The sequence below is a fragment of the Neofelis nebulosa genome, chromosome 11 (assembly GCF_028018385.1).
Source record: "Neofelis nebulosa isolate mNeoNeb1 chromosome 11, mNeoNeb1.pri, whole genome shotgun sequence".
Taxonomy (NCBI): Eukaryota; Metazoa; Chordata; class Mammalia; order Carnivora; family Felidae; genus Neofelis; species Neofelis nebulosa.
In genome coordinates, this window is record NC_080792.1 from 75,474,619 (window position 1) to 75,499,273 (window position 24,655).

General features: G+C 50.1%; 1 gene segment (V, D, J or C); it reads left to right on the forward strand.

The window, feature by feature from the left end:
• The first annotated feature begins 1,569 nt into the window (after positions 1-1,569).
• LOC131489833 (immunoglobulin lambda variable 3-21-like) lies at positions 1,570-5,513 on the forward strand. The segment is given in 3 exon segments: positions 1,570-1,745; positions 2,138-2,461; positions 5,475-5,513. Coding segments are annotated over 3 exon segments (409 nt in total).
• Positions 5,514-24,655: the final 19,142 nt, after the last annotated feature.

Here is a 24,655-nt window from a genome sequence, read left to right on the forward strand (position 1 = left end):
CAAGTAGGAGAGGTTGGAGACTGTCTCCTGTACCAACAAAGCAAGACTTCCACTCTGCTGCAGCAGTCCTAAGATGGAAACTCTGACCCAGGGCCCGTGTCCTGTTCACACTGATTTCCCAGGATGGAATGTGTCCCAGACTAAGCGATCTGAATTAGTGTTTGTTGGACGAGTGTTTTCCTCTGTCTTGGGAGCAGTAGCCGTCATCACACTATTGGCGACACCAGCAGCCAGTGCCAGTTAGAGGCAGTCCCTGGCTTCTGTGTAGCTTTGTGTCACGCCGCAGAACCACTCCCACGGCCACCTGCCTCCCCAGAGACAGGAGCAGTGATACCGCAGATGGGCCCTGCCTCCTCCTCCTCCTCACATGAGCCTCTTCCTACTTGCATGGATAACCTGACCTCCTCCTGCCTGGTCTTGAGGCTGACAGAGGCCCCGCAGAGAAGAGGCATTCCTTCCCTGGGGTCAGCAGTCCACGGATCAGGGAATCAGGATCTGAGCACTGGGTTCTGAATCTCCACCCGGACAAAGGATTTCACTGGGCCTCGGGCGGTCAAGTGGAGCGGCCACCAGGGGGCAGCAGAGATCACCTGGCAAAGGCCCCTGCACATGGGGAGGGTCTGGGCAACAGGGCATATGCAGGGAGGGTTAGTCATGAGACTTGACTGAAAAGTGTAGGTTGTCTATGGCATCACCTTTGACTCTGGTGTAAAATACTGGTTCAATGTCTCTCAGATTTGTCTCCTGTAGAATGTACTCCTGTCTCTAGCACAGATCCAGTAATTCCTGCCTCTCCAGCCCAGCCCACAGCTGCTTAACTCAGCCACTGTCCAACCTTGTTCAAGGTGGGTCTGCCTCTGGCATTGAGAGCCCCCTAGGCATACTGAGGCACAGCATCGATGGCCTACCCCAGGAGCTCTCCCTCAGGATACAGTCCTACAGAACTTCAATAGCTCGTTGAAACTCCATGTGCACTTGACAAGGGAGGAATTTCTTCAAGTTCTGAAGTTCCTCAACATAGACCTGGGGTAGCACACTGCATTGACCTAAGTTCCCCCAGTCACCTAGAGAGTAAACATTCTGTAATGGGTTCACAAAAGACAGACAGAGGTGCCTGGATAGCTCAGTCGGTTGACCATCCAACTCTTGATTTTGGCTCAGGTCAGAATCTCACAATTCACGAGGCCAAGCCCTGCATCAGCTTCATGTTTGTAGGTTGAGCCTGCTTGGGATTCTGTCTCTCCTTTATCTCTCTCTCTCTCCCCCTCTCTCTGCACCTCCCCTGCTGATGTGTGCTCTCTCTCCCTCTTTCTCTCTCTCAATAAACAAGAAAACCTAGAATAAAAAAGACAGAAACAAAATGTAGACAGATTCCATCCTTGAACTCTGCTGTGTTGACACCCACTCAGGAGCCAGGCAAGGACAGGGAAAGGGATGGAGTGTGTGCCCCAGACTATGGGATCACAGGGTGAAGCATATCCTTTGGGCTGAGGGTGGGTGTGCAGGGGCTGCCCCTCCCATCTCTGTGTCCCTTGGGGCTGAGCCCATTTCTGAAGCCACAAGGCTCCTCAGCAGCATCCCCTGAGCCCTGGCTGATTTGCATGAACAGCAGGTGTCTCCAGCAAGGGGATAAGTCAGGCCTGGGAGGAACCCTGCCCAGCCTCAGGACCTCAGGGAACAGAATCGAGGCACCTCCACCATGGCCTGGACCCCTCTCCTCCTCGGCCTCCTCGCTCACTGCACAGGTGCTGTGCCCAGGCTCGCACCCACCCCAGGCCCAGGGTTCCGGGACAAGCCTGGTCCTGACTCTGAGCTCAGCAGGGGAGTCTCAGTGGGGACAGGATGCTCAAGACACTGCTGTGGGATGGGGGGCTGGTGGGGTGATAGCCCCCCACTGTGCTCACTGATCTGTGTGAGCCCTGAAGGGCTGCACCTGCCCAGGGAAAGGAGAGGGGGGTGGTTCTCACTTGTTCAAAGGCTCCATCCACCAGGCGGGCCCATGGGTCCCAGGGACTAAGATGACAGCAGAGTGGACACTGGGGCCTAGAGAATCACTGGAGCTTAAGCCAGGCAGGTGGGAGTGTTCAGGGGATGACACCCCAGGCTGGAAACCCACCTCTCACCTTCTCTCTTGCAGGCTCCATGGCCTCCTACGTGCTAACTCAGCCCCCGTCAGTGTCAATGAACCTGGGAAAGACGGCCAGGATCACGTGTGGAGGAAACAACATTGGAAGTAAATATGCTTACTGGTACCAGCAGAAGCCAGGCCGGGCCCCGATGATGATTATCTATGATGATAGCAAAAGGTCCTCAAGGACCCCTGACCGATTCTCAGGTACCAACTCGGGGAACACGGCCACCCTCACCATCAGCGGGGCCCAGGCCGAGGACGAGGCCAACTATTACTGTCAGGTGTGGGGTGGCAATAGTGATGCTCACAGTGATACAGGCAGATGGGGAAGTGAGACACAAACTCTTTCCCCATCTGTGTCTCACTCTCCTCCATCCCCTGGAGGCTTGTGGACAAAGCAGAGTGGGTCTGGTCAAAGTTCCTGGAGCTGAGGTCCCCAGGTTGCCCCCTCCCTCACAGCCCTCTAGGACAGGGATGGTCACAGAACATATGTATAGCTGACAACACTAGGTTTCCCTGGTTCTCTGGGCCTGGGACTGAACTGAGGTCACAGCATAGGGGGAGAAAAGACACAAAAGACTTTTGTCCAGTGGTCATCATCTCTGCATTTCCATGGGGTGGTCGTGGGCTACTGCTCATGCAACTGATCAAAATTAGAGCCCCAAATTTCCCAGCTCACCTGAGGTCTTGAAGCCCTGATGCCATGAGTGCACCTACCTCCACCTGAGTGGAGCAGACGGGTGCAGTAGACACTGGGGCATTACCCACATCCCCCCCTTCTGGGCTCATGTCCCCACCCATTGCTGCCTAGAGCCCCTGACAGCTCATAGGGGTGATCCTCCCTGGGAAGTGCTCTTGGTTCAGAAACTGACTCCTTAGGATATGGCCCTTCTCAGAGAGGTTCAGGCAAATGATCTCTTGAAGCCTAGATCCAAGGCCCTGCCTCAGTTCCAATGTCCTAAAGGGTCCCCATTTTAGAGCTCCCTGCAGGAATGACGCCTCATCTGATGTTCCACACCATGTGGGTCGCTCTCCTACTCCCCAGTCTGGCTTCACTTATTCCAATTTCTTACACATGCACTTCTTCATCTCAGAGTCTCCTTCCAGGAACCCAATCCAGGATGGCTGGCATCCCAGACACGGTCCTGAGAGACCTGAGGAGGCCACTATATACACACAAAGTTGGGCTTTCTTCTACAAAACCCCAGTGTGCATGTCCAGTCTCCAGACAGATAGGATTGTTTCTTGTATTTTTAACAATGAGAAACATTTTAAACAATGAGAAAAGATGCAGACACACTAGATGCTCTGGGTTTTGACAGACAGTAAGAGAGTCACATCCATCCTGCGGGTGAATGGGGGATATTGGGGCGGTTGCCTCCTTCTACAAAGTGACCAGAAGATACACAACCATGGGAGTGAGACACAAAATGGGTGCTGCCTCACTTCCACCCCCCAAATCATGCACAGGAATCTCTCTTTATACCCACCCTAACCAGAAATATAGACAGAAAACATTTCTGTGAAATACAGTTCAGCCTGACACTTAATACGCCACCACAGTCAACCCCTGTCCACATGAAATCCACCCAGATGCACGCAAACCAAGTCCGTAGACGTAGGGAATATCAGTAACCATGGTCCACCTGATATGATGAAACTATCCCATGACAACCACATATATGCTCACCCTGCCCCCTAAACAGGATAGGAAAGACACTTTTGTCTGCTAGGGATATTTATTTTTGTCCTAGACGATTTGCTACCCTATAACTTCAATATTGAGATATAAAGTTACATACTGTTCACACATTTGATGTTAGATGATAATGAGACGACACAGAGAAGAAAATGAACACATACGATTACTATATATCCAAACACATTCCTACAACATAAGGAAGAAACACTTGTTCCATTTAACTTGCTCATTTCTTTTTTTTTTTTTAATTTTTTTTAACGTTTATTTATTTTTGAGACAGAGAGAGACAGAGCATGTAACCTGCTCATTTCTACAGCTACCCTGTGGTTAGAGTGGTGTCTATAACTACCTTCGTCACCACCCACTCGATATCCCTCTTTCCACAGCAAACATCCCAGCCAGTTAGCACAACTAAGCCTTCATTCAAGAAAGTTAGTCCATCGTCAGACCTGCTGAATTGGATTGTGGTGCATTGATGACTATAATGCAGACCCAGGGAATATTAGGGGATCTTCTGAATCCATACACACTCCTTCTTGCCCCAGTCGTGCACTAGAAATGCAACTCCTCATGATAATCACCATGAATTACCACAGGAAGTGCCCCCCACATTTCCTGATGATTCACTCCAGGAGGTGCCTAAAGCAGACAAGGCACACTGCCTGCCTCCAGAGCTGTGCAGACCATATTCCCGGAGATATCACCCCATCCACAGCACACACTCCATGTGGCTGGTGAAAGAGTCTAATCTTAAATCATTCCTTCCACATCACTACAGGGACTAGCCCTTGAATTGAACTTGCTTGACCAGGTCAGGACAGTTAAGCCCCATGTTCCAGGTGGCCAGAAAGGACCTGGGGAGACCAGGAGAGGAAGTGACATTTTCCGTGGTGGCCTAGACCCCTAGACTGCGATGCTTAGTGAGCACACAGTCCCCTGAGGAGGGGGGTCTCCGCAAGATGCAGCTGCAGCAGGTCAGGGTGGGGTCCAGGCATCTGCATGCGGAACAGCTCCCAGGGCCCTGTGGTGTTGATCCTCCCAGGACCACACTCTGTGTGGCTTCACGCCTGCTCCCCTGCTCCCAGCACAGGTGAGAGGCCCACAGGGAGGCACAGTGTGAGGCACAGATACCCTGCCGTCTCCCATCCAGGGCTTGTGGGGATGGGGCCCTGCCCTCACCCCTGTCCACGTTGCTACCCTGGTTAGGGCTGGGATGAGTCCATACTGACCCAGCCTCCCTTTCTTTCTCCAGGCCCCTCTCCTCTCCTCTTTTACAGACTCTGTGTCTCTCCTGACATGAAGTAGACTCCCCCTGTGTCACAGGCCCTGGTCAGATACAGGATCCCCAGCTCTGAAGATAAGTTAATGCGTGAACATGCATCTTGGTACCAGCAAAATTCAAACCAGGTCCACAAGCTGGATATACGTGCAGATACGAGCAGTTCCAAATGTGATTTTGAGGATGGAACTTAGGGACACGCCCCCCCTGAGGGCCCCCCGGAGGGCCCGACAAGACTGATCATTTCTGTACTACATAATGTGGCAGTGGGAGTGCCTGGCAGTGACTCAGATGACACAGAAGAATGGTGCACAAACACTCCTCCAAGGCCTGGCTCTCACTCTCACCTGCCCTCTGATCAGGTGTCCTCCCTGGTCCTGGCCCAGCCCCTTGCAACATGAGAGATTCTAGCAGGTTCTTTGGCCTCCCGTCTGTGTTTATCCTACTGAACAGTGGTGAGGGAGAGGGGGCTAGTTTGACTATGAGGACTGTAGTCAGGTTTGTGAGTAGATAATAAAGGTTTAGGATGTCACTATACAACACATGGGCCCCAGATGTAATCACGTGTCACTCAGGAGGGGAGACAGCTGTCTCAGTATGTCCTGCGGGCACTCCTCTTGTCCTGGGTACAGGCAGCCTGGATGGGCCCCGTGTGCCGTGTCACCCCTGGTTCCTGGATGAGACGTCCCCACAACATGAAGAGCTACCTGAGGCTTCATGAAGAGAGGACCAGGACCCTCCTGCCCCTGGCTCTGCCATCCTCAAGTTTTACAGAAACTGGGGAAAGCGCAGACACTACCTTGTGTCCCACCTGGGGACTTTCACCTGGCGTCATTGAACTCCCACTGTCCCATTACATGCACCAAGCAGGTCTGACCCTTAGCTGAGGTCAGACCCACCATGGACTCACACCTCTCACCCCACCCCATGCTGACCCCGTGTAGGGCCTCATCGGAATTTGGGCCTCAGCTGTCGCTATGAGGGGACAGAACTTTTCCAAGAATTAAAATACATTAGTATCATGAAGTGAATTTCTCTCCTTGATTCTTTGACTTCTGGTTTTGAAACTGATTTTTAGAGCAATTGCATTAGGTCAAAAGAACAGATGAGGAATTTATTAAGAAGGAAAAGAAAACGTTTTCACTATTTCCACCTCTGGCTTTTGGTGGAGCGATACGTTCATGGGAGTGGGGAGACACAGGAAAGAACATCATTTTCTCCTCAAAAAAGTATGGAAAGTACCATTGGAATACTTCATCTAAAATTTACTGATTGACATAATGAACTAGAAAGACAATCTTTGGTTGGATTTCCAGAGATTTTTCAGGTTAAAGGATCATGAGAAGGTCACTCCGGAGAATGATAATCGGGAGATTCTCACTTTAGCCTTTATCATCAACATAACAATGAATGGGCTGGCACCTCCTTGGTCCCAGGTGGCCCTGTGGCCAATTGCAGCAACACCCCCCCACAAGCAACTGCACTTGAGAGGAAGAAGCTATCTCCTTTAGGACCTGGAAAGTTCTGGCTTAGGTCGTCCCTCATCCCCTCTCAGCCTGGGTGGCCTTCCTCACCTGGTGCAGGTAACTGTTGCTGCCTTGCACCTGCCAGCCTCTGCTCTTCTCTCTACCTCTCCAGGGACTGGGGACCCATGCCCTCTCCCAGCCTCCCTTCCCTCTCAGATGCACCCCCCTTCATGCTCCTGCTCAGCTCAGCTAGCAGTGGGGTGTTAGAGAAAGCAGTGATAGGTAATCTACGTGGGACCTCAGACAGGGCACCAGGACCAGAGGCACATGTAGCACCCTAGTCTACCTGAGGCTTTAGGAAGGCTTTAGACCTCTATGTGTCCAATAACTGCCAGGAGAAACTGACTTAGTACCTGGAAATGGCCTCTTACCACACCTGACCGCATGCCTCTGTACCCAGAATGCTCCCCTCAGGAGAAACTCAACACTGAGTTCCCTGAACTCAGGTGGAATCCCAGGTCCCTCTGGTTGTCCTGTTCTTTGAGATTCTCTAACCACCATGCCTGCCGCTCCTCTATTGCACCCACTGGAATATTCCCCCAAGCATCTCACCTCTTGTTACTCCCCCTCCCCCGACCCCTGCAGCTCCAGAGTTCCCTCTTCAATACAGACTGTGTCTTATTCGTACAGAATTCCCACGATGGAATATGTGCCAGACCAATTTGGGTCTAAATAAGTATCTGCTGGGTGGATACTCTTCTGTCTCTGTCTTTGGGGCATTAGTACCCAGTCACCATCCCTCCACACACATCAGCCCTGCATCCACAGTTGGCACCAATAGGAGCCATCTCCCGAGTCCTTGACCCCGTCTCCAAGATGCAGTACCACCTGCATGACCTCCCACCAGCCAGAGCCAGGTGCAGGGGCGCATCGTTGACACCTGTGCTCTCCTCCTCCAAATGAGCCTGTTCATGTTTTCATGGGTACTCTGGGCCCCTCATGCCAGAATATGAGGCAGGCAGGAGCCATGCATAGAAAGGTCATTCCTCACCGGGGCAAGAGTCCATGGAGCAGGAATTAGCACCTGAGCTGTAGGTTCTGAATCTACACTTTACAAGGGAGGTCCCTGCACCTCCAGCAGCAAGAGTGGAGTGGCCACCAGGGGGCAGCAGAGATCACCTGCCAAAACCATCTGCAGATGGGGAGGGTCTGGGTATCAGGGCTTCTAATAGTCAGTGGGGGGTAGTAACCAGGACCTGGGACTTTCAGTCACTTGTCATTTGCTTACAGTGTCATCCTTCACTTTCAGGTACAAATTTCAGGGTATATGTGTGACGGACTCTGCTCATGGAGACACTGCTTATTTCTCTAATATGGGTCCAGGCACTTTGTCTCCCACCAGCAAGAACTTAGCGAACCCTCACGAGACTGAAGTTCTGTCACTGTCCACAAACACCTGTTCTCCCTGTGATCACAGTTCCCCCCTCCATCCTCTGTGCTGATAGCCCGTGCCAGACACAAATGTCAGGCCCAGACTATGATACCAGAGATTGAGTCAGATTCCCCTGAACTGGGGATGAGCCTGCGTAAGACCCCCCCCCCCCACCCCGTGTCCCCTGGGGCTGAGCTCTTCTCTGAAACCACAAAGATCCTCAGTAGCAGCCCCTGAGGTGGCTGATGCATAACCTCCAGGTCTCCCCAGGAAGGGATAAGAGGCCAGGAGAGAATCCTGCCCGGCCTTGGGCCTCGGGAGCAGATTCGGGAGACCTCCACCATGTTCTAGACACCTTTCCTCCTCAGCCTCCTTGGCCACTGCACAGGTGCTGCACCCAGCTCACACCCACCCCAACTCAGGGCCATGGACAAGCATGGCCCAGACTCGGAGCTCAGCATGGGCTGCCTGTGGGGCAGGATGCTCATGACCCTGCTGCAGGATGAGGAGCTGCAGGGGTAAAATCCCCTCACTGTGCTCACTGGCTCCGTGTGAGCCCAGACAGACTGCCTCTATGCAGAGAAAGACTTGTTTTTCAATTTGTTCAAAAGTCACATCAACCGGCCAGGCCCATTGGATTCTGGGAACGAGATTGATGAGAGAGGGCAAACCTGGGGTTTGCAGAGAATCCCTGGAGCTCAGGCTAGGTAGGTGGGGGGCTCCTGGGGATTGGACCAGATCTGGAAGCCCACCTCTCCTTTTCTCTCTCACAGGCTCCATGGCCCCTACAAGCTGACTCAACCCCCTCGCTGTCAGTGACTATGAAGGAGACGGCCAGGATTACACGTGGGGGAAAACACATGGGAAGTACATATGTCCACTGGCACCAGCAGAAGCCAAGCTAGACACCCCTGGAAATTATCTATCATTATAGCAACCTGCCCTCAGGGATCCCTGACCAATTTTCAAGTTCCAACTCAAGGACCAGGCCATCCTGACCATAAGCGAGGCCCAGGCCCAGGGCAAAGCTCACTGCCACTCTGCCACCTACCATGGCAGTGGGAGCAGTTTTCAGTGACTCACAGTGACACAGACAGGTGAAGGGGGACCCAAACCTGCTCCCCCAGCCTGGCTCACACAGCTCGCCCTGGTCACACCTAGCGGGACAGAGCCTTCCACACAGAGACTGGCCCTGCCCTCACTCCCCCAGCGATGGAGCCAGTCCTCAGTCCTGTCTGGGCTCTGTCTTCTCCATGGCAACCTGAGCAGGCATGCTGATGGGCAGGTGCCCGTTCCCAAAAGATCACCCGAAAACCACTTCATCCCGCCCACCAAGTCCGTTAGTGCTCAGGAGAAAACCCCCAGGCAGAGTCTCAGGAACGTCTCAGGCAGGTGAGGGGAGTGTGTGCAGGGTTTCAGGATGTGCACATGAGGGGCGTGAGGCAGGTCTTTCAAGGAAGGAGCAGCCTGACGTGGGTCACTTCTGTGACATAACAGCATGGGACTGGTGGACCCTCTCAAGGGGGCAGTCATCAAACCAGTCTGATCAGTAAACTTTTATTTAATAAGCTGTCTGTTTACCCAGATGAGAATGTTTGCCCAGGGGAGCAAACTGTTTAGCTCCTAATGCATTTTCCAGTGCCCTGAGTGATTATTGACATCCTTACCCTTCTGGGCAAGGATTTCTAGGTCTAATAGACACCCTGCCACAGGTGGTCTCAGTCCTCAGATCCAAACATGAGGGACAAAATGAAAACGAAGAAGTTCATTGAACTCCAGAGGGAAGACACAGACCTCTCCGTGGGCAGGGACGGGAGATGTAGTGTCTGAGGACCAGACCTACGGGACCTCCTGCCCATGTGGGGGTCACCCCGAGAGCGTGGAGGGATAGGTTGCAGATGGAGGGAGCCCAGAGAACAGGTGCCCATGCTGGACCGAGCTCCAGGGAGATACGGAGCCTGGCCCATCCCTGGTCCAGCACCTCTACCAGCATGTTCAGACTTCTCCCTCCGTCTCTCAGGCAGCCCCTCTCTCTCCCTGATCTTTTTTTCTGCCCCTCAATTCCATGCTCTCTCCTTTCTCTGCCCACCTTGCACCATGGCTATCCCCACTGCATACCCCAGGACACTCCCTCGGCCCCATGCCCAGGCCCTGCAGAGGAGGCCAGGCCAGGAACACTGTCAAAAGCTTCAGCATTCAACTGTGTAGAACATTCCTGCAGAACCCAGCCTTTCTCTGTGACTTTCATTTCTACCAATACTAACAGCCTCAGGACCTTGATGGACCTTCTGACCTCAGCTGAGAAAGCAAACCCTAGAGACATGGGCCAGAAGAAGAACCATGTGACAGACATTGAACTGCCATAGGAGACTCTTCCCAGAATAAAGGATTTATTGCCCCCCTAGGCAGAGCTGCATCTGTCTGTAATGACACTGGGCACAACAGAGAGGGAGAGAGGCTTGAATAAATGTTGACCCAGTGATGATGTCACAGGGAAGAGCTTTGGCAGCACCCTCTATGGAGGCCCTAAAATAGTGACAGTCACCTGGAGAATTGTTTGTGGCAGTGATTGTGGGAACATGGGGTAGGAACCCTATTTTCTGTTTTTATGGGTCCTGATTCTGTCAAAACCTCCATTGGCATGGTTAGAGGGCTAATGAGGGCTGGTCCTTTTCCACCTGAGCAGGCTCTGCCCTTGAAGGATAAGAGGGTCTGGGAGAGCCGTGCCCTGTTGTGGGGTCCCAGGAGGCAGATCTCTCAGGCATCTCCTCCATGGCCTGGATCCCTCTCCTGCTCCCCCTTCTTACTCTGTGCACACGTGCTGCCCTAGGTCCTGCCTGCACGACCATTTCATTATGGTTATTGCACCCACATTGTCACTGGTGATAAAATGGAACCACATGACTCCACCCAAACAGGAATTCCATCAAGCATGTTTTGGGGACCCAGTCAGAGTCTAGAACTCCTGGAACACACTCATACACAGAAGAACTCTACGTACACACGCAGCAGATACACATAGCTATGTATGTACACACATGTTCATCAGTATATTCTAAATGCATATGAAGATAAGATACAGGTAGAAGGGGCTGGAGACTCTGCTGTGCCACCAGAGCCACCGTGACCACTCTCCTGCTCCAACCACAAGAAGGAACCTCTGAGAAAGATCTGTGTCTTGTTCACAATCATCTCCCAGGATGATTGTGTCAGACCAAAGTGGGTCTCGATAAATGTTTTCTGGGTGAGAGTTCTCCTGTCTCTGTCTTTGGAATGGCCCTATTTTTTAAATTTTTTTTTTTTCAACGTTTTTAATTTATTTTTGGGACAGAGAGAGACAGAGCATGAACGGGGGAGGGGCAGAGAGAGAGGGAGACACCGAATCGGAAACAGGCTCCAGGCTCCGAGCCATCAGCCCAGAGCCTGACGCGGGGCTCGAACTCACGGACCGCGAGATCGTGACCTGGCTGAAGTCGGACGCTTAACCGACTGCGCCACCCAGGCGCCCCATGGAATGGCCCTATTTTGATGCATCAGCAGCCAGCACCAGTAAGGGGCTGTCGCTGGGTCCTGTGTCCCTACTGCTAAGCCCAAGAACCACACCCATGACCACCCGTGTCCCCAGAGATATGAGCAGTGATACTTCAGATGGGCCTTACCTTGTCTTCCTCAGATGAGCCTGTTCTTATTTTCATGGATAATCTGATCTCCTCCTGCCTGGTCTTGAGGCTGACAGGGCATTGGAGAAAAGAGCAATTCCTCCTCTGGAGCCAGCAGTCAAGGGATCAGAGAATCAGGTTCTGAGCTGTGGGTTCTTCATCACCTGGACAAAGGAGTTCCCCGAGCCTCCCAGAGTCAGTGTGGAGTGGCCACCAGGGGACAGCAGAGATCACCTGGCAAAGCACCTGGAGATGGGGTGAGCCTGGCATCAGGGCTTCTATCACGCAGGAAGGGTTGGCCATCCGGATGTGAGACCTGAGGGAAAAGGTGTAGGTTTCTACAGGATCACCTCTGACGCTGATATAAAATTCTGCATCCATGTCTCTTAGAACTGTGTCGTGTAGATTTGCCTCTCTCTCTAACACAGGTCAGTACTTCCCGCCTCTCCACTCACCTCATTTCTGCTCAACTCAGTCACTGTCACACCTTGCCCAAGGACTGGATCTGTCCTCGACACTGAGTGCACCTTGTGGCTACTGAGGCTATGACCTGTCCCAGAAGCTCCCCCTTTCCCCCCCACCCCATGGACAGACACTTACAGCACCTCAATGACGCCTTAAAATTCCATGTGCACTTGCCGAGGGAAGAATTTTATTTAGGTTCTGGTGTTCCCCAACAGAGATATGGCTCAGCAACCCCACTGACCTAAACCTCCTATAGTGTCTGTAGAGTAAACATGTTATCATGGGTTCAGAAAATACAGACAAATTCCACTTCTGAGCTCAGCCAGGACAGGTCAGCCCAGGAGTGAGGTCAGGACACGGAGGAGAATGGAGTTGTGCACCGCAGACTATGCGATCAGAGGGTGAAGCAGAATCCCTGGACTGAGGGTAGGTCTGCAGGGCCGTCCCTCCCCTCTCTGGCCTCTCTCAAACCACAGAGTTCCCGGGGAGCAGCCCCCTCACCCTGGCTGATTTGCATGTCCACCATGTCTCTCTAGCAAGGGGATAAAAGAGGCCTGGGGTAAGTCCTGCCAGCCTCGAGGCCTGCGACTTAAGGAACAGAATCATTTCACCTCCACCATGGCCTGGAGTCCTCTTTTCCTCAGCCTCCTCGTTCACTGCACAGGTGCTGTCCACAGGCTCACATTCACCGCAGCCCCAGGGATCTGGGGCAATCCAGGACCTGACTCTGAGCTAAGCAAAGGGCTGCCTGTTGCGGGAAAGATGATCATGACCTTGCTGCAGGATGAGGGGCTAGGGGTGGGGGAGAGTGACAGTCCCTCAAGTGTCCACTGGCTCTGTGACCCTGAGGCACTGCACCTGCCTGGAGAAATTAGATGATGTTCAAAGGCTCCATCCACCAGCCAGGCCCATGAGCATCAGGGGCTGAGATGATGGGACTTGGGAAACTGGAAACCCAGAGACTCCCTGAGCTCAGGCCAGGCAGGTGGGGTTCTCCTGGGGATGAGACCCAGCACCAGAAAACCACCTTTCTTTTCTCTCTTGCAGGTTCCGTGGCCTCCTATGTGCTGACTCAGCACCCCCCTCAGTGTCCGTGACTCTGTCACAGACAGCCAGGATCACCTGTGGGGGAAACAACTTTGGAGGTAGAAGTGTTCAATGGTACCAGCAGAAGCCAGGCCAAGCCCCCATGCTGATTATCTATTATGATAGCAAATGGCCCTCAGGGATCCCTGACCAATTCTCTGGCTCACTCCGGGAACATAGTCACCCTGACCATCAGTGAGGCCCAGGCTGAGGACAAGGGTGACTATTACTGTCAGGTGTGGGACACTGATAGTGCTCACAGGGACACAAACAGACGGGGAGTGAGACACAAACCCCTTCCCCATCTGTGTCACACGCTCCTGCAGCCCCAGGAGGCTTGTACACAAAGCAATGAGTGGGTCTGGCCCAGGTCTCCAGATCTGAAGTCCCCACTCTACTCTCCAGGTAGCATGGAAGAAGGTAGACCAGCAGAGAATACGCACACAGTTATTATGAATATATTTCATTGGTTTCTGTGGGTGTGTATGTGACTCAACCAGTTAGAAGAACATATAGAAGCCATTTTTCAAAGACCAAAACTTTACAACTTCCCTAACAGAAACAACATGATCTGACATAGAAAACAACAACAACAACAACAACAACAACACTGGATGAGGTTAGCAACAGATTAGATGCTGAAAATGAGATCAGTGAACTTGACGTCATAGCAGTAGAAAGCATTCAAAATGAAATACAGAGGGAAAAGGCTACAAAAAGTAAATAAAATTTTAGCATGTGTAAAACAACTTCCCACAGCCTTAAGTTTGTGTGACTTAGAAATTGTGGGAAAGAAGTTAGAGACCAGCTGGTGCCTTGAAAACACATCTGAAGAATCATAGCAAAAATGGCTTCAAATTTGGTGAAATTCATACACTAATACATACAAGAAACTCAGCAAAGCTCAGGCATGGGAACACGAGAGACAGCACAGCACACATTGTGATGAAACTGCTACAAACCAGTGATGCAGACACTCTTACAGCCAGAGAGGAGACGTGTTCCCTACAGAGGAACCAGCTTCATGGTGGGAGCACATTTCTCGTTACAGCTGTGTAAGGAAGAGAACAGGGAGAAATGTCTTCATAATCCTCATAGAAAATACCTGTCAACTTTGGTTTTTACCCAGGAAAAATCTCATTGAAATGGGAAGACAAACAACCTTTCTCAGACTGCAAACATCACAGAACTGGTCATCTGCAGACTCTCACGCAAGCAACAGTAAAAGACACCACTTGGACAGCAGGAAAGGGTGACAGAAGGAAAGGAGCAGCTACACAAAGATATAAAAAACGTCAGAAATTATAACTACATGATAAATATACTACAAATGTTATTGGTTAATGTCTATAAAAGCCAAATGCTTAAAGAAAACAACAGCAAAAACAACGGCTGTACAAACAAAACCTATGACAATGAGAAGCAAAAATAATTAGGGAGATGAGACCATGTTAGGACTTCCTTATCCTGTATGTGAGTGATGTCATGTCACTGGGATGTACTTTGATACGGCAGTAGGTGAGGACTGTGAACCCTAAAGAGACCACTAAAATAAAACCATTTTAACAACAAAGAGTTAGAGCTAATAAGGTGAATTACTTAGTTTGTCTGGAGAATACAGATCCAATAAAGAATATGTGTCATGTATGTGTATGGGTATATTTATCTGTGATGCACAGAGACAGTGGGAGAGAGAGACAATGACGTTGACACATGGCTCACGAAGCCATGGGGTGGTTGGTCTGGAAGCTGCAGGAAGGACAGAAGTGGATTTAAGTCAGGACGATGTTGCAGACTTTAACCCAAATCTAGTCTGAATGACAGAAATGCTAAGAGGAAACAGAGAAGAAAATTAAGGGACCCAAATCAAACTACTAGAGATGAAACCTACAAGGTCTCAGATTACAAACACAAGGATCGAGATTAGCAGCAGACACAACATTCAGACACGTGATTGAACATGAATGCAGCACGGACACTGCAAAAGAAAGACACAAAACAACTCTAAAGTGAGCAGAGCAGCACTGAGTGTAGGAAAGTTCAGCAACGCACACGCATGTGATTGTGTCCCCAGGGAGTGAAGGTGGGGAGGTGGAAAAGAATATTGATGTTTGTGGCCACAAATGTTCTAAATGTCATGAAAATTCAAACCTACAGACTCCAAAATCTTGAGAAACTCCAAGCACAACACTTATCAATACCAAATTGTTTAAGGCAGAAAAAAAAAGATAGTTTTAAAAGCAACCAGAGAGGAAAGACACTTGGTCAGGGAACAATGATATGGATTCTGACAGATTCCTCATTAGCCAGAACAGCATGTGAAAGGACAGTGGATTAACATATTTAAAACACTGAAAAAACTAGGGGTGCCTGGATGGCTCAGTCGGTTAAGTATGTGACTCTGGATTTTGGCCCAGGTTATGATCTCATGGTTCTTGAGATCCAGGGCGTGTCGGGCTCTGTGCTGATAGGCGGAGCCTGCTTGGGATTCGTTCACCCTCTCTCTGCCCCTCCCCTGTTCATTCTCTCTCTCTCTCTCTCTCTCTCTCTCTCTCAAATAAATAAATAAACATTAAAAGAAAATTTTAAAAAATACTGAAAAAACAAACAAACAAAACACCTCAATCTTTTTTTCAGGGATAATATCCTTCAATAATTAAAGTGAAATAAAATAGTTTTTCAGATGTACCAAAATGACTGAATTGATCATCAAGTGATGCATAATACAAGCAATGATAATGGACTTCCCTCAGGTAGGAGGAAGTCATTCCAGAGAGAATTGGAATCTACAAAATGACTGTAAGAGTCAGAAGGGCTAACTCAGGGATAAATATGACCAATTGTTTGGATTACTTAACTCTGTTTGAGGAGCTCCTGGGTGGCTCAGTTGGTTGAGTGTCCAACCTCACTCAGGTCATGATCTCATGGTTGACAAGTTCGAGCTGTGCTGACAGCTCAGAGACAGGAGCCTGCTTCTGATCCCGTGTCTTCCTCTCTCTGGGCCTCTCCCAGCTCACATTCTGTCTCTCTCTTTCTCTCTCTCAAAAATATATAAAAACATTTAAATCTGTTTGAAAAATAAATCATTGTATCAAGCAAATCTAATAACCGAATTCACACAGTAGCTAACACTGATGTGATGACACTCATATGGCAATGTTGAGGAGAGCGAGCTGGAAGTGTGATCTAAGGTTCTGATCCTCTCTGTCACATGGTATAATATTGTCTGAAAGCAGACTGTGACAGGTCACAGATACTAAGGCAGCAAGGAGTTACGGCTAAGAATCCAAAACAGACAAATGGAATAGATCATAAAAAATGTTCCATTACGTGGGTGCTTGGGTGGCTCAGTTGGTTAAACTCCAACTTCAGCTCCGGTCATGATCTCGTGGTTCACGAGTTCAAGCCCCATGTCAGGTTCTGTGCTGACAGATAGAGCCTGGAGCCTGCTTTGGATTCTGTGTCTCCCTCTCTCTCTCTCTGCCCTTCCCCTGCTGGCACTCTGTCTGTCTCTCTTTCTCTCTCAAAAATGAACAAACATTAAAAGAATTAAAAATGTTCCATTACTCAAAAACAAGAGCTAAAAGGAAAAATGTAACAAAGAAATGATGGGACACTCAGAAAATAAATAGCAAGATGTGATCTACTAAACTATATTACTACTCTCATTCAGAATGTAGTCTAAATACCACAAATAAAAGATAGATATTTTCAAATTGAGTTGGACAGCAACATCCATGAAAGAGTAAGAAACCTATAGTAAATAAACTCATACTAAGCACAAGTTCAGGACAATATTCCCACTTGGTTCTGTTGCACAATTCAGGATATAAAAAATTTTCAGAACAGACAGAAAATCAACCTTACAAATGGTTAGGATGGAATATTTCATGGTCTACACACACAAAAATGTAAACAAATGATCGGAGTGTATGTGTCGTGAGAACAGTTACAGAAACGCCCTCACTTCTTCCCAAGGCTTTAAGTTGTTTCAGACACAGAGTGACGAGAGCTCCCCTATGGAGCCAAGAGGTGAGCACAGCTCCTCATGAGCCAGATCCATGAAGCCCGCCCAGAAGCACAGAGATTCTCTCCACTAGCCAGAGAAGGAGCATTTTCACAGGCACCATTGAGGGCGTGGGGGAGGCTTGGGGAGGCCAGGTTCAACAGTGGGCTCAGGAGACAGAACTCTGGGGTCCTCACCATGGCCTGGACCCTCTCCTCCTCGGCCTCCTGGCTCACTGCACAGGTGCTGCACCCAGGCTCAGACCCACTACAGCCCCAGGGATCTGCAGCAATTCAGGCCCTGACTCTGAGCTCAGCACGGGGCTGGTTGTAAGGGGAAGGATGGTTATGACCCCGCTGCAGGATGAGAGACTGGATGGGTGTAATCCCACCAAATGCTCACTGGTTCTGTGTGTCCCTGAGACGCTGTACCTGCCCAGAGAAAAAGAATATGGTCCCTTTGTTCAAAGGCTCCATCCACCAGCCAGGGCCATGAGCATCAGGGGCTGAAATGTTAGGATGGTGGAAACAGGGTCCAGAGAATCCCTGGAACTCAGGCCAGGTAGGTGGGTGTATCTTTGGGAGATACCCAGAGCACAAGGTAAGTTACATACCTCTAACTACTCTTTTGCAGGTTCTGTGGCTTCCTATGATCTGACTCAGTCACCTTCAGTGTCTGTGACCCTGGCACAAATGGCCAGAATCACTTGTGGGGGAAATAACATTGGAAGGAAAGATGTTCAATGGTACCAGCACAAGATGGGCCAGGCACCCCTGCAGATTATCTTTGGTGATAGAAATTGGCCCTCAGGGATCCATGACCAATTCTCTGGCTCCAACTTGGGCAATACAGCCTTGCTGACCATCAGCAAGGGGCCCATTCTGAGGATGTGGGTGACTATTACTGTCAGGTGGAGGACATTGTCATGTTCACAGTAACTCCGGCAGTTGGGAAAGTGAGATACAAACCTCTTCCTCATCTGTGTCACTCTGTCCTCCAGCCCTGGAGGCCTGTGGACAAAGCAGTGAGCAGGTCTGGACCTGCTCCTCAGATCCAAGGTCCCCAGAACTCCTTATCCATCTGCCCTTCAGGCAGTACCTCCAGAGGGTGTATCAGGGTTGTTTAGGGGCTCCTGAGATTGTCTGGGCCTGAGTGTGTTCAGGAACAAAGGGACTGGGTAGAAGGACAAACAGAAACATCCATCCACTGCTCATTATCCCTGCATTTCCATATGGTGGTCGTGGGCCACTCCTTCAGCAAACTGACCAATATTACAGCCCAGAATTTCCCAGCTCAGCTGAGATCCTGAAGCCCTGCCACCATGGCAGCTGGGGATTCTGAGTGGAGCAGACAAGTGCATTACCCACTATGGTGCTGTCCCTCTCCTGGGCTCACACATACACTCACCTCTGCCTGGAGCCCCTGGCAGCTCAAAGGCATCTTTCTCACTGGGAAGTGCTCTTGGTTCAGACAACTGCCTTTCCAGATTCTGCCCCTTCTCAGAGAGGTTCAGTTGAATGCTGTCCTGAGTCCAAGGTCCTAAGGTCCTGCCTCAGGTTTAGAAGTCCTGAAGGTCCCAGCTTTAGAACTCCCTGCAGGAAAGAGGCCTCATCTGATGTCTCACTCTGTGTGGGTCACTTCTCCTTCTGCCCAGTCTGACTTCTCTCTTCCTTCTAGATTTCCTGCACATTCATTTCTCTATCTCAGAGTCTGCTTCCAGGAACCCAATCCAGGATGGCCAGCATCCCCGACAGGGTCCTCCCAGACCTGAGGAAGCCACTCTATTCACAGAGCTGGAGTTTCTCCCCCAGATTACCAATGTGCTTGTCCAATCCCCAGACAGATCGGACCATTTCTTGTATTTTTATACAATGAGAAAAGATGCAGACACACTAGGTGCTCTGGGTTCTGACAGAGAGTTGGAGAGTCACATCCATCCTGCGGGTGAATGAGGAACATTGGGGCAGTTGCCTCCTCCTACAAAGTGACCAGAAGATACACAACGACGGACTGAGGCACAAAATAGGTGTTACCTCACTTCTACTCCAGAAATCATGCACAAGAATTCTTCCTTCACACCCACCCTACCCAAAAACATAAACAGAAAACAATTCTGTGAAAAACAGTTCAGCCCGTCAATGCTGACTGACATTAAATAAGGCACCAAAGTTCCCCCTTGTCCACATGAAATCCACCCACATCCCCACAAATCACAGCCTCCAAATAAATAGAATATTGGCTGTCATGCCTGATAGGATGAAACTATCCCGTAAAACCACAAATATGCTCATCCTTTCCCATAGAGGATATAAAATACATTCTTCTCTCCTGGGATATTTATTTTTGTCCCAGATGATTTGTTATCCTGTAACTTCAATGATATTAGATGATAATGGGATGAGACAGGACAACAAAGCAGAAACTCATGATCAGTATATATTCAAACACATTCTTACAACATTAGGAAGAAACACATGTTACTTCTATGCTGCTCATTTCTGTGACTACCCTGTGCTCAGAGGGGTGTCTATAATGTCCTTCACTACTCACCCCATATCCCCTTCCCACAGCGAATACCTGAGTTAGTCGCCATCGCTGCCCGTTGGTAGGACTAGACCTTCATTCTGGAAAGTTAGTCCATTATCAGACCTGCTGAATTGGATTTTGGCACATTTATGACTGTAATGCAGACCCAGGGAGTATTAGGGGATCTTCTGAATCCAGAGACACTCTTCCTGCCCCAATTGTGTACTAGAAATGCAGCTCCCTATGATAGTCACCATGAATCACCCCAGCCAGTGCCTCCCATTTTTCTTGATGATTCACTCTCAGGAGGAGCCTAAAGCAGACAAGGCACATTCTCTGCCACTAGAGCCGTGCAGCCCATATTCCCTGGGGTCTCACCCCATCCACAGCACATATTCCATGTGGCTGGTGAAATAGTCTATTCTTTAATTTTTTCCACATCACTACAGGATCTGGAATCTGAATCAAACTCACTTGACCAGAGCAGGACAGTTAAGCCCCACGTCCCAGGTGGCCAAGTAGAAGATAAGCAGAGGAAGTGAGATTTTCCACAGTGGCCTAGACTCCAGCTTGTGAAGCTCAGTAAGCACGCAGTCCCCTCAGGTGGGGGCGGGGGGTCTCCACAAGATGTAGCTGCAGGGGCAGCAGGTCGGGGTGGGGCCCAGGCATCTGCATGTGGAAGAGCTCCCAGGTGAGCCTGCGGTGCTCCTAGTCCCAGGTCCACACTCTGCGCGGCCTCACTCCTGCTCCCTGGCTGCTCCCAGCACAGTGGCAGAATTGGGGGCTATTCTGGCTATCGGGATTGTAATTGAGTTTTATGGTTTATAAACAATTGAGTTCTATGGTCGATAGTAAAGATTTACAGCGTCATTAAATATCACACGGGCCCCAGATGTAATCACATGTCACTCAGGAGGGGAGACAGCTGTCTCAGCACACTCTTGTGGGACTTCCTCTTCTCCTTGGGTACAGGCAGCCTGCATGGACGCTGGGGCTGTGTCAGCTCTGGTTCTGCGTGGGGCTTCCCCACATCCCAAAGAGCTACCTGTGGCTTCGTGAAGAGGGGACCAGGCCCCTGCTACCCCAGGCTCTTCTTCCTTAGATTTTACACAAACTGTGGAGGAAGTGCAGCCACCATCTTGGATCCCACCTGGGGACTTTCTTCTGGCACCACTGTCTTCCCACTGGCCTAAATCCCATCCCCTGGACCAGACAGGTCTGACCCTTAGCTCAGGACTGACCCACATGGCCTCACAGCCACCCTAGGCTGACCCTGTGTGGTGGCTTCATCTGCATTCAGGCCCCAGCTATCCCTCTGAGGGAGACCTTTTCAAAGACATGAATAATTTTTTTTTCATAAATTGAATTTCCCTTCATGAATCGTTGGCTTGTATTGCTGAAACTAATTTTTAGAGCACTTTCATGAGGTCAAAACAACAGATGAGGAATTTATTAAGAGGGAAAAGCATAAGCTTCCCATATTTCCACTCCAATTTGGAATCAGAGCGATACCTTTGTGGGAGTGGGGAGACACAGGACAGAAAATAATTTTCTCCTCACCAAAGCATGGCAAATGCAATTGGAATATTTCATCGAAAATATCGACCTGATGACTGATTGACCTGATGAACTAAAAAAGTGATCTTTAGTGGGAATCCCTATGACCAAAATAGTATTTCCAAGGATGTTTCAGGTGAAAGGATCATGGAAAGATCACTCTACAGAATTATAATCTGGAGATTCCCACCCTAGGATTTCTCAACAACGTAACAATGAATGGGCTGGCAACACCTCTTCCTCCCACCCCCATGCCCAGGTGGTCCCTTGGCCAAGTGCATCATCACCCAGCACAGGCAGCTGCCAGAACTGAGAGGAAGAAGCTGTCTCCTTCAGGACCTGGAACATTCTGGCTGATATTGTCCTACATCCCCTCTCAGCCTGGGCAGCCTTCCTCACTTTGTGCAGGTGACTGTTGGAGCCTTACACCTGCCAGCTCCCACTCTTCTCTCTCCCTCTCAGGGACTGGAGAAGTGCTCCTGGCCTCCCCTCCCTATCAGGTGCACCCCTCTCCCACATTCCTACTCAGTTCAGCCAGTCTGTAGGGTGTTGGAGAGAGCAGTGACAGGCCACCCATGTGTGACCCCAGACAAGGGGCCAGGACCAGAGGCACATATAGCACCCTAGTTTCCTTGTGGCTTTAGGTTGGTAAGGGGGGGTGGTGGTGGTGGTGTGAGGGATAATAAGCACTGCCCTAAGTGACTTCAATACCCAGGTGACCTGGAAAGATCCCAGGCACTGAGTACATCTATGGCAATAGATGTTCCTATGTCAGCAGCTTCCTCTCAGACACACCTCAGTGTGCCAGCAGCTGCCTTGAGAACTTGACTTATTACGTGGAAATAGCCTCTTACCACACCTGGCCATACCCTCTGTGTCCAGAATGTTCACCCCAGGAGAAAACTCCATATAAGCCTGGATATGGCTTTGAATACCAGGTCCTTCAATTTTGTCCTGGTCTATCAGATCTTCTACCCCACCCAACCCCTACCTGAAAGGATGAAGGGGCTCTTCCCACACACATTTCACTGCTTGTGTCTCTTACTGTCCCAAGAAAAGCTCAAGAGTTCCCTCTTAAATACTGCCTGTCTATGGTTCATGCAGAATTACCAGGATGCAATTTGAGCCAGATCAACTGGGTCTGATAAATGTCTGCTGGGTGGACGTTCTCTCTGTCTTTGGGGCATTAGTCCCAGAATACCCCCACCAGCACACATCAGCCCTGCATTCACAGTTTGCACCAATAAGAGCCATCCCCTCAGTCCTGTGTCTCCCAGTGCTAAGCTGTGGTACCACCTGCATGATTGTCCACCACCACACAGACAGGTGCAGGGATGCCTCAGTGAAACCAGTGCTCTCCTCCTCCAAATGAGCCTTCTTATGTTTTCATGGATGATCTAGGCCCCTCCTGCTAGAAGGTGAGGCAGGAAAAATCCATGCATAGAAAAGTCACTCCACAGTGGGGCATCAGTCCATGGAGCAGGAATCAGGACCTGAGCTGTAGGTTATGAATCTACACTTTACAAGGGAAGCCTCTGCAATCCAGCAGCCACTTGGAGTGGCCACCAGGGGGCAGAAGAGATCACCGGGCAAAGCCACCTGCATATGCTAGGGTCCAGGCATTAGGACTTCTAACAGGAACGGGGGTGGGGTTAGTTAGCAGGACCTGAGACCCTCGGGTCATTTGACATTGGTCATTTGTCTATAGTGTCATCATTCACCCTCAAGTACAAATTCTTCAGGCTATGGTCCTGCTCATGGAGACAATGCCTATTTCTCTAATACAGTGCAGGCAAAATGCCTCCCACCAAGCCGTGCCCTGGCCCACCCTCGTGGAACAAAGGGCTGTCACTGTCCACAAACACCCTTCCTCCCTGTGATCACGTGTTTCCTCCTCCCTCCCCTGTGCTGACAGGCCCCTGCCCTGACAGACTCAGGACCCTGCTCCTCCTTCCTGGAAGTTCCTCTCACTTCCCCCTCACTTGTGCCTCCAAGTACCTCCCTCAAGGAAGCGAGTGGGGACTGGAAAATTCTAATCTTCCCTTTCCCAGTGCCTGTAACGCAGTGATTTTCTCACTAAACTGTTTTCAACTTATCTTCTACATTAAGATGTTTAGGATATATTTTTCCCAAAAACTGAAGACAGCCTAATTATGGTAAGCCTGCCCTTGATGAGCTCATCAAGGGCAGGCTTACCATAATTGAGCTACTGATCTTGAAGCCCCCTCTCATTCTCTTATACAGCAAATATTTCTTTTTTGCACCTGATCTGCCCCTGCCTCTCACTGCAATATGAGGATACTGAAGCACAGACCTTTGACCTACTGCAGGAGCTCACAGCCAGAGCAGACATTTACAGCACCATGATAGTTTTGATTTCTCCATTAGGTTTGACTGAGGATGAATTTTATTTGGTGTCTATGGCCGATGAGGTGTGATCTGATGTAGGACCCAACACCTGACTAAACCTCATAGTGTTACTTATAAAATGCGTTCAGATAATAAAGACAGACTCCACCTCTGAGGTATTAAGGGCCAACCAGGCAAGGGGTGAACCCAGAACCTAATCTGGGATAGAGGTGTTGGCCCCAGACTATGGGACCAGGCCGCCCTTCCCCTCTCTGTGCCCCTTGGGGTTAAGCCCTTCCCTGAAACCACAAAGCTCCTCAGCAGCAGCCCCTGACTCCCAGCTGATTTGTATAAACAGTAGGTCCTTTGAGGAAAGGGATAAGAGAAGCCCAGAGGAGACTTTGCCCAGCTTGGGTCTGGGTAGCACCATCAGAGCACCTCCACCATGGCCTGGACCCCTCTCCTACTCAGTGTCCTGGCGCACTGCACAGATGTTCATTACACTGTATAGGATGAGGGACTAGAGGGGTATAATCCCCCCCACACCTGTGCTCAGTGGCTCTGTGTGAGCCTTAAGGGGATGGTCCTGACCAGAGAAAGGTGTGGATAGGTTCTCATTTTTCAGATTCCATCCACCAGCCAGCCCCATTAACCCCAGGGCTGAGATTGATTAGAGGGGTGCCCTGGGAGTGAGGGAATCCCTGGAGCTCAATCCAGCCAGGCAGCATAAGGGATTTCCTGGAAACGGGTTCTTCATCTTACAGCCCAACTCATTTTTCTCTCTTGTAGGCTCCATGGTCTCCTACGTGTCAATGCAGCCCCATCAATGTTGGTGACCCTGGGACAGACAGCCTGGATCATGTGTAGTGGAAACAACATTGGAGGGAAAGACATTCACTGGTACCAGCAGAAGACAGACCAGCCTTCCATGCTGATTATCTATTATGATAGCAACTGGCCCTCAGGGATCTCTGACCAGTTCTCTGGCTCCAACTTG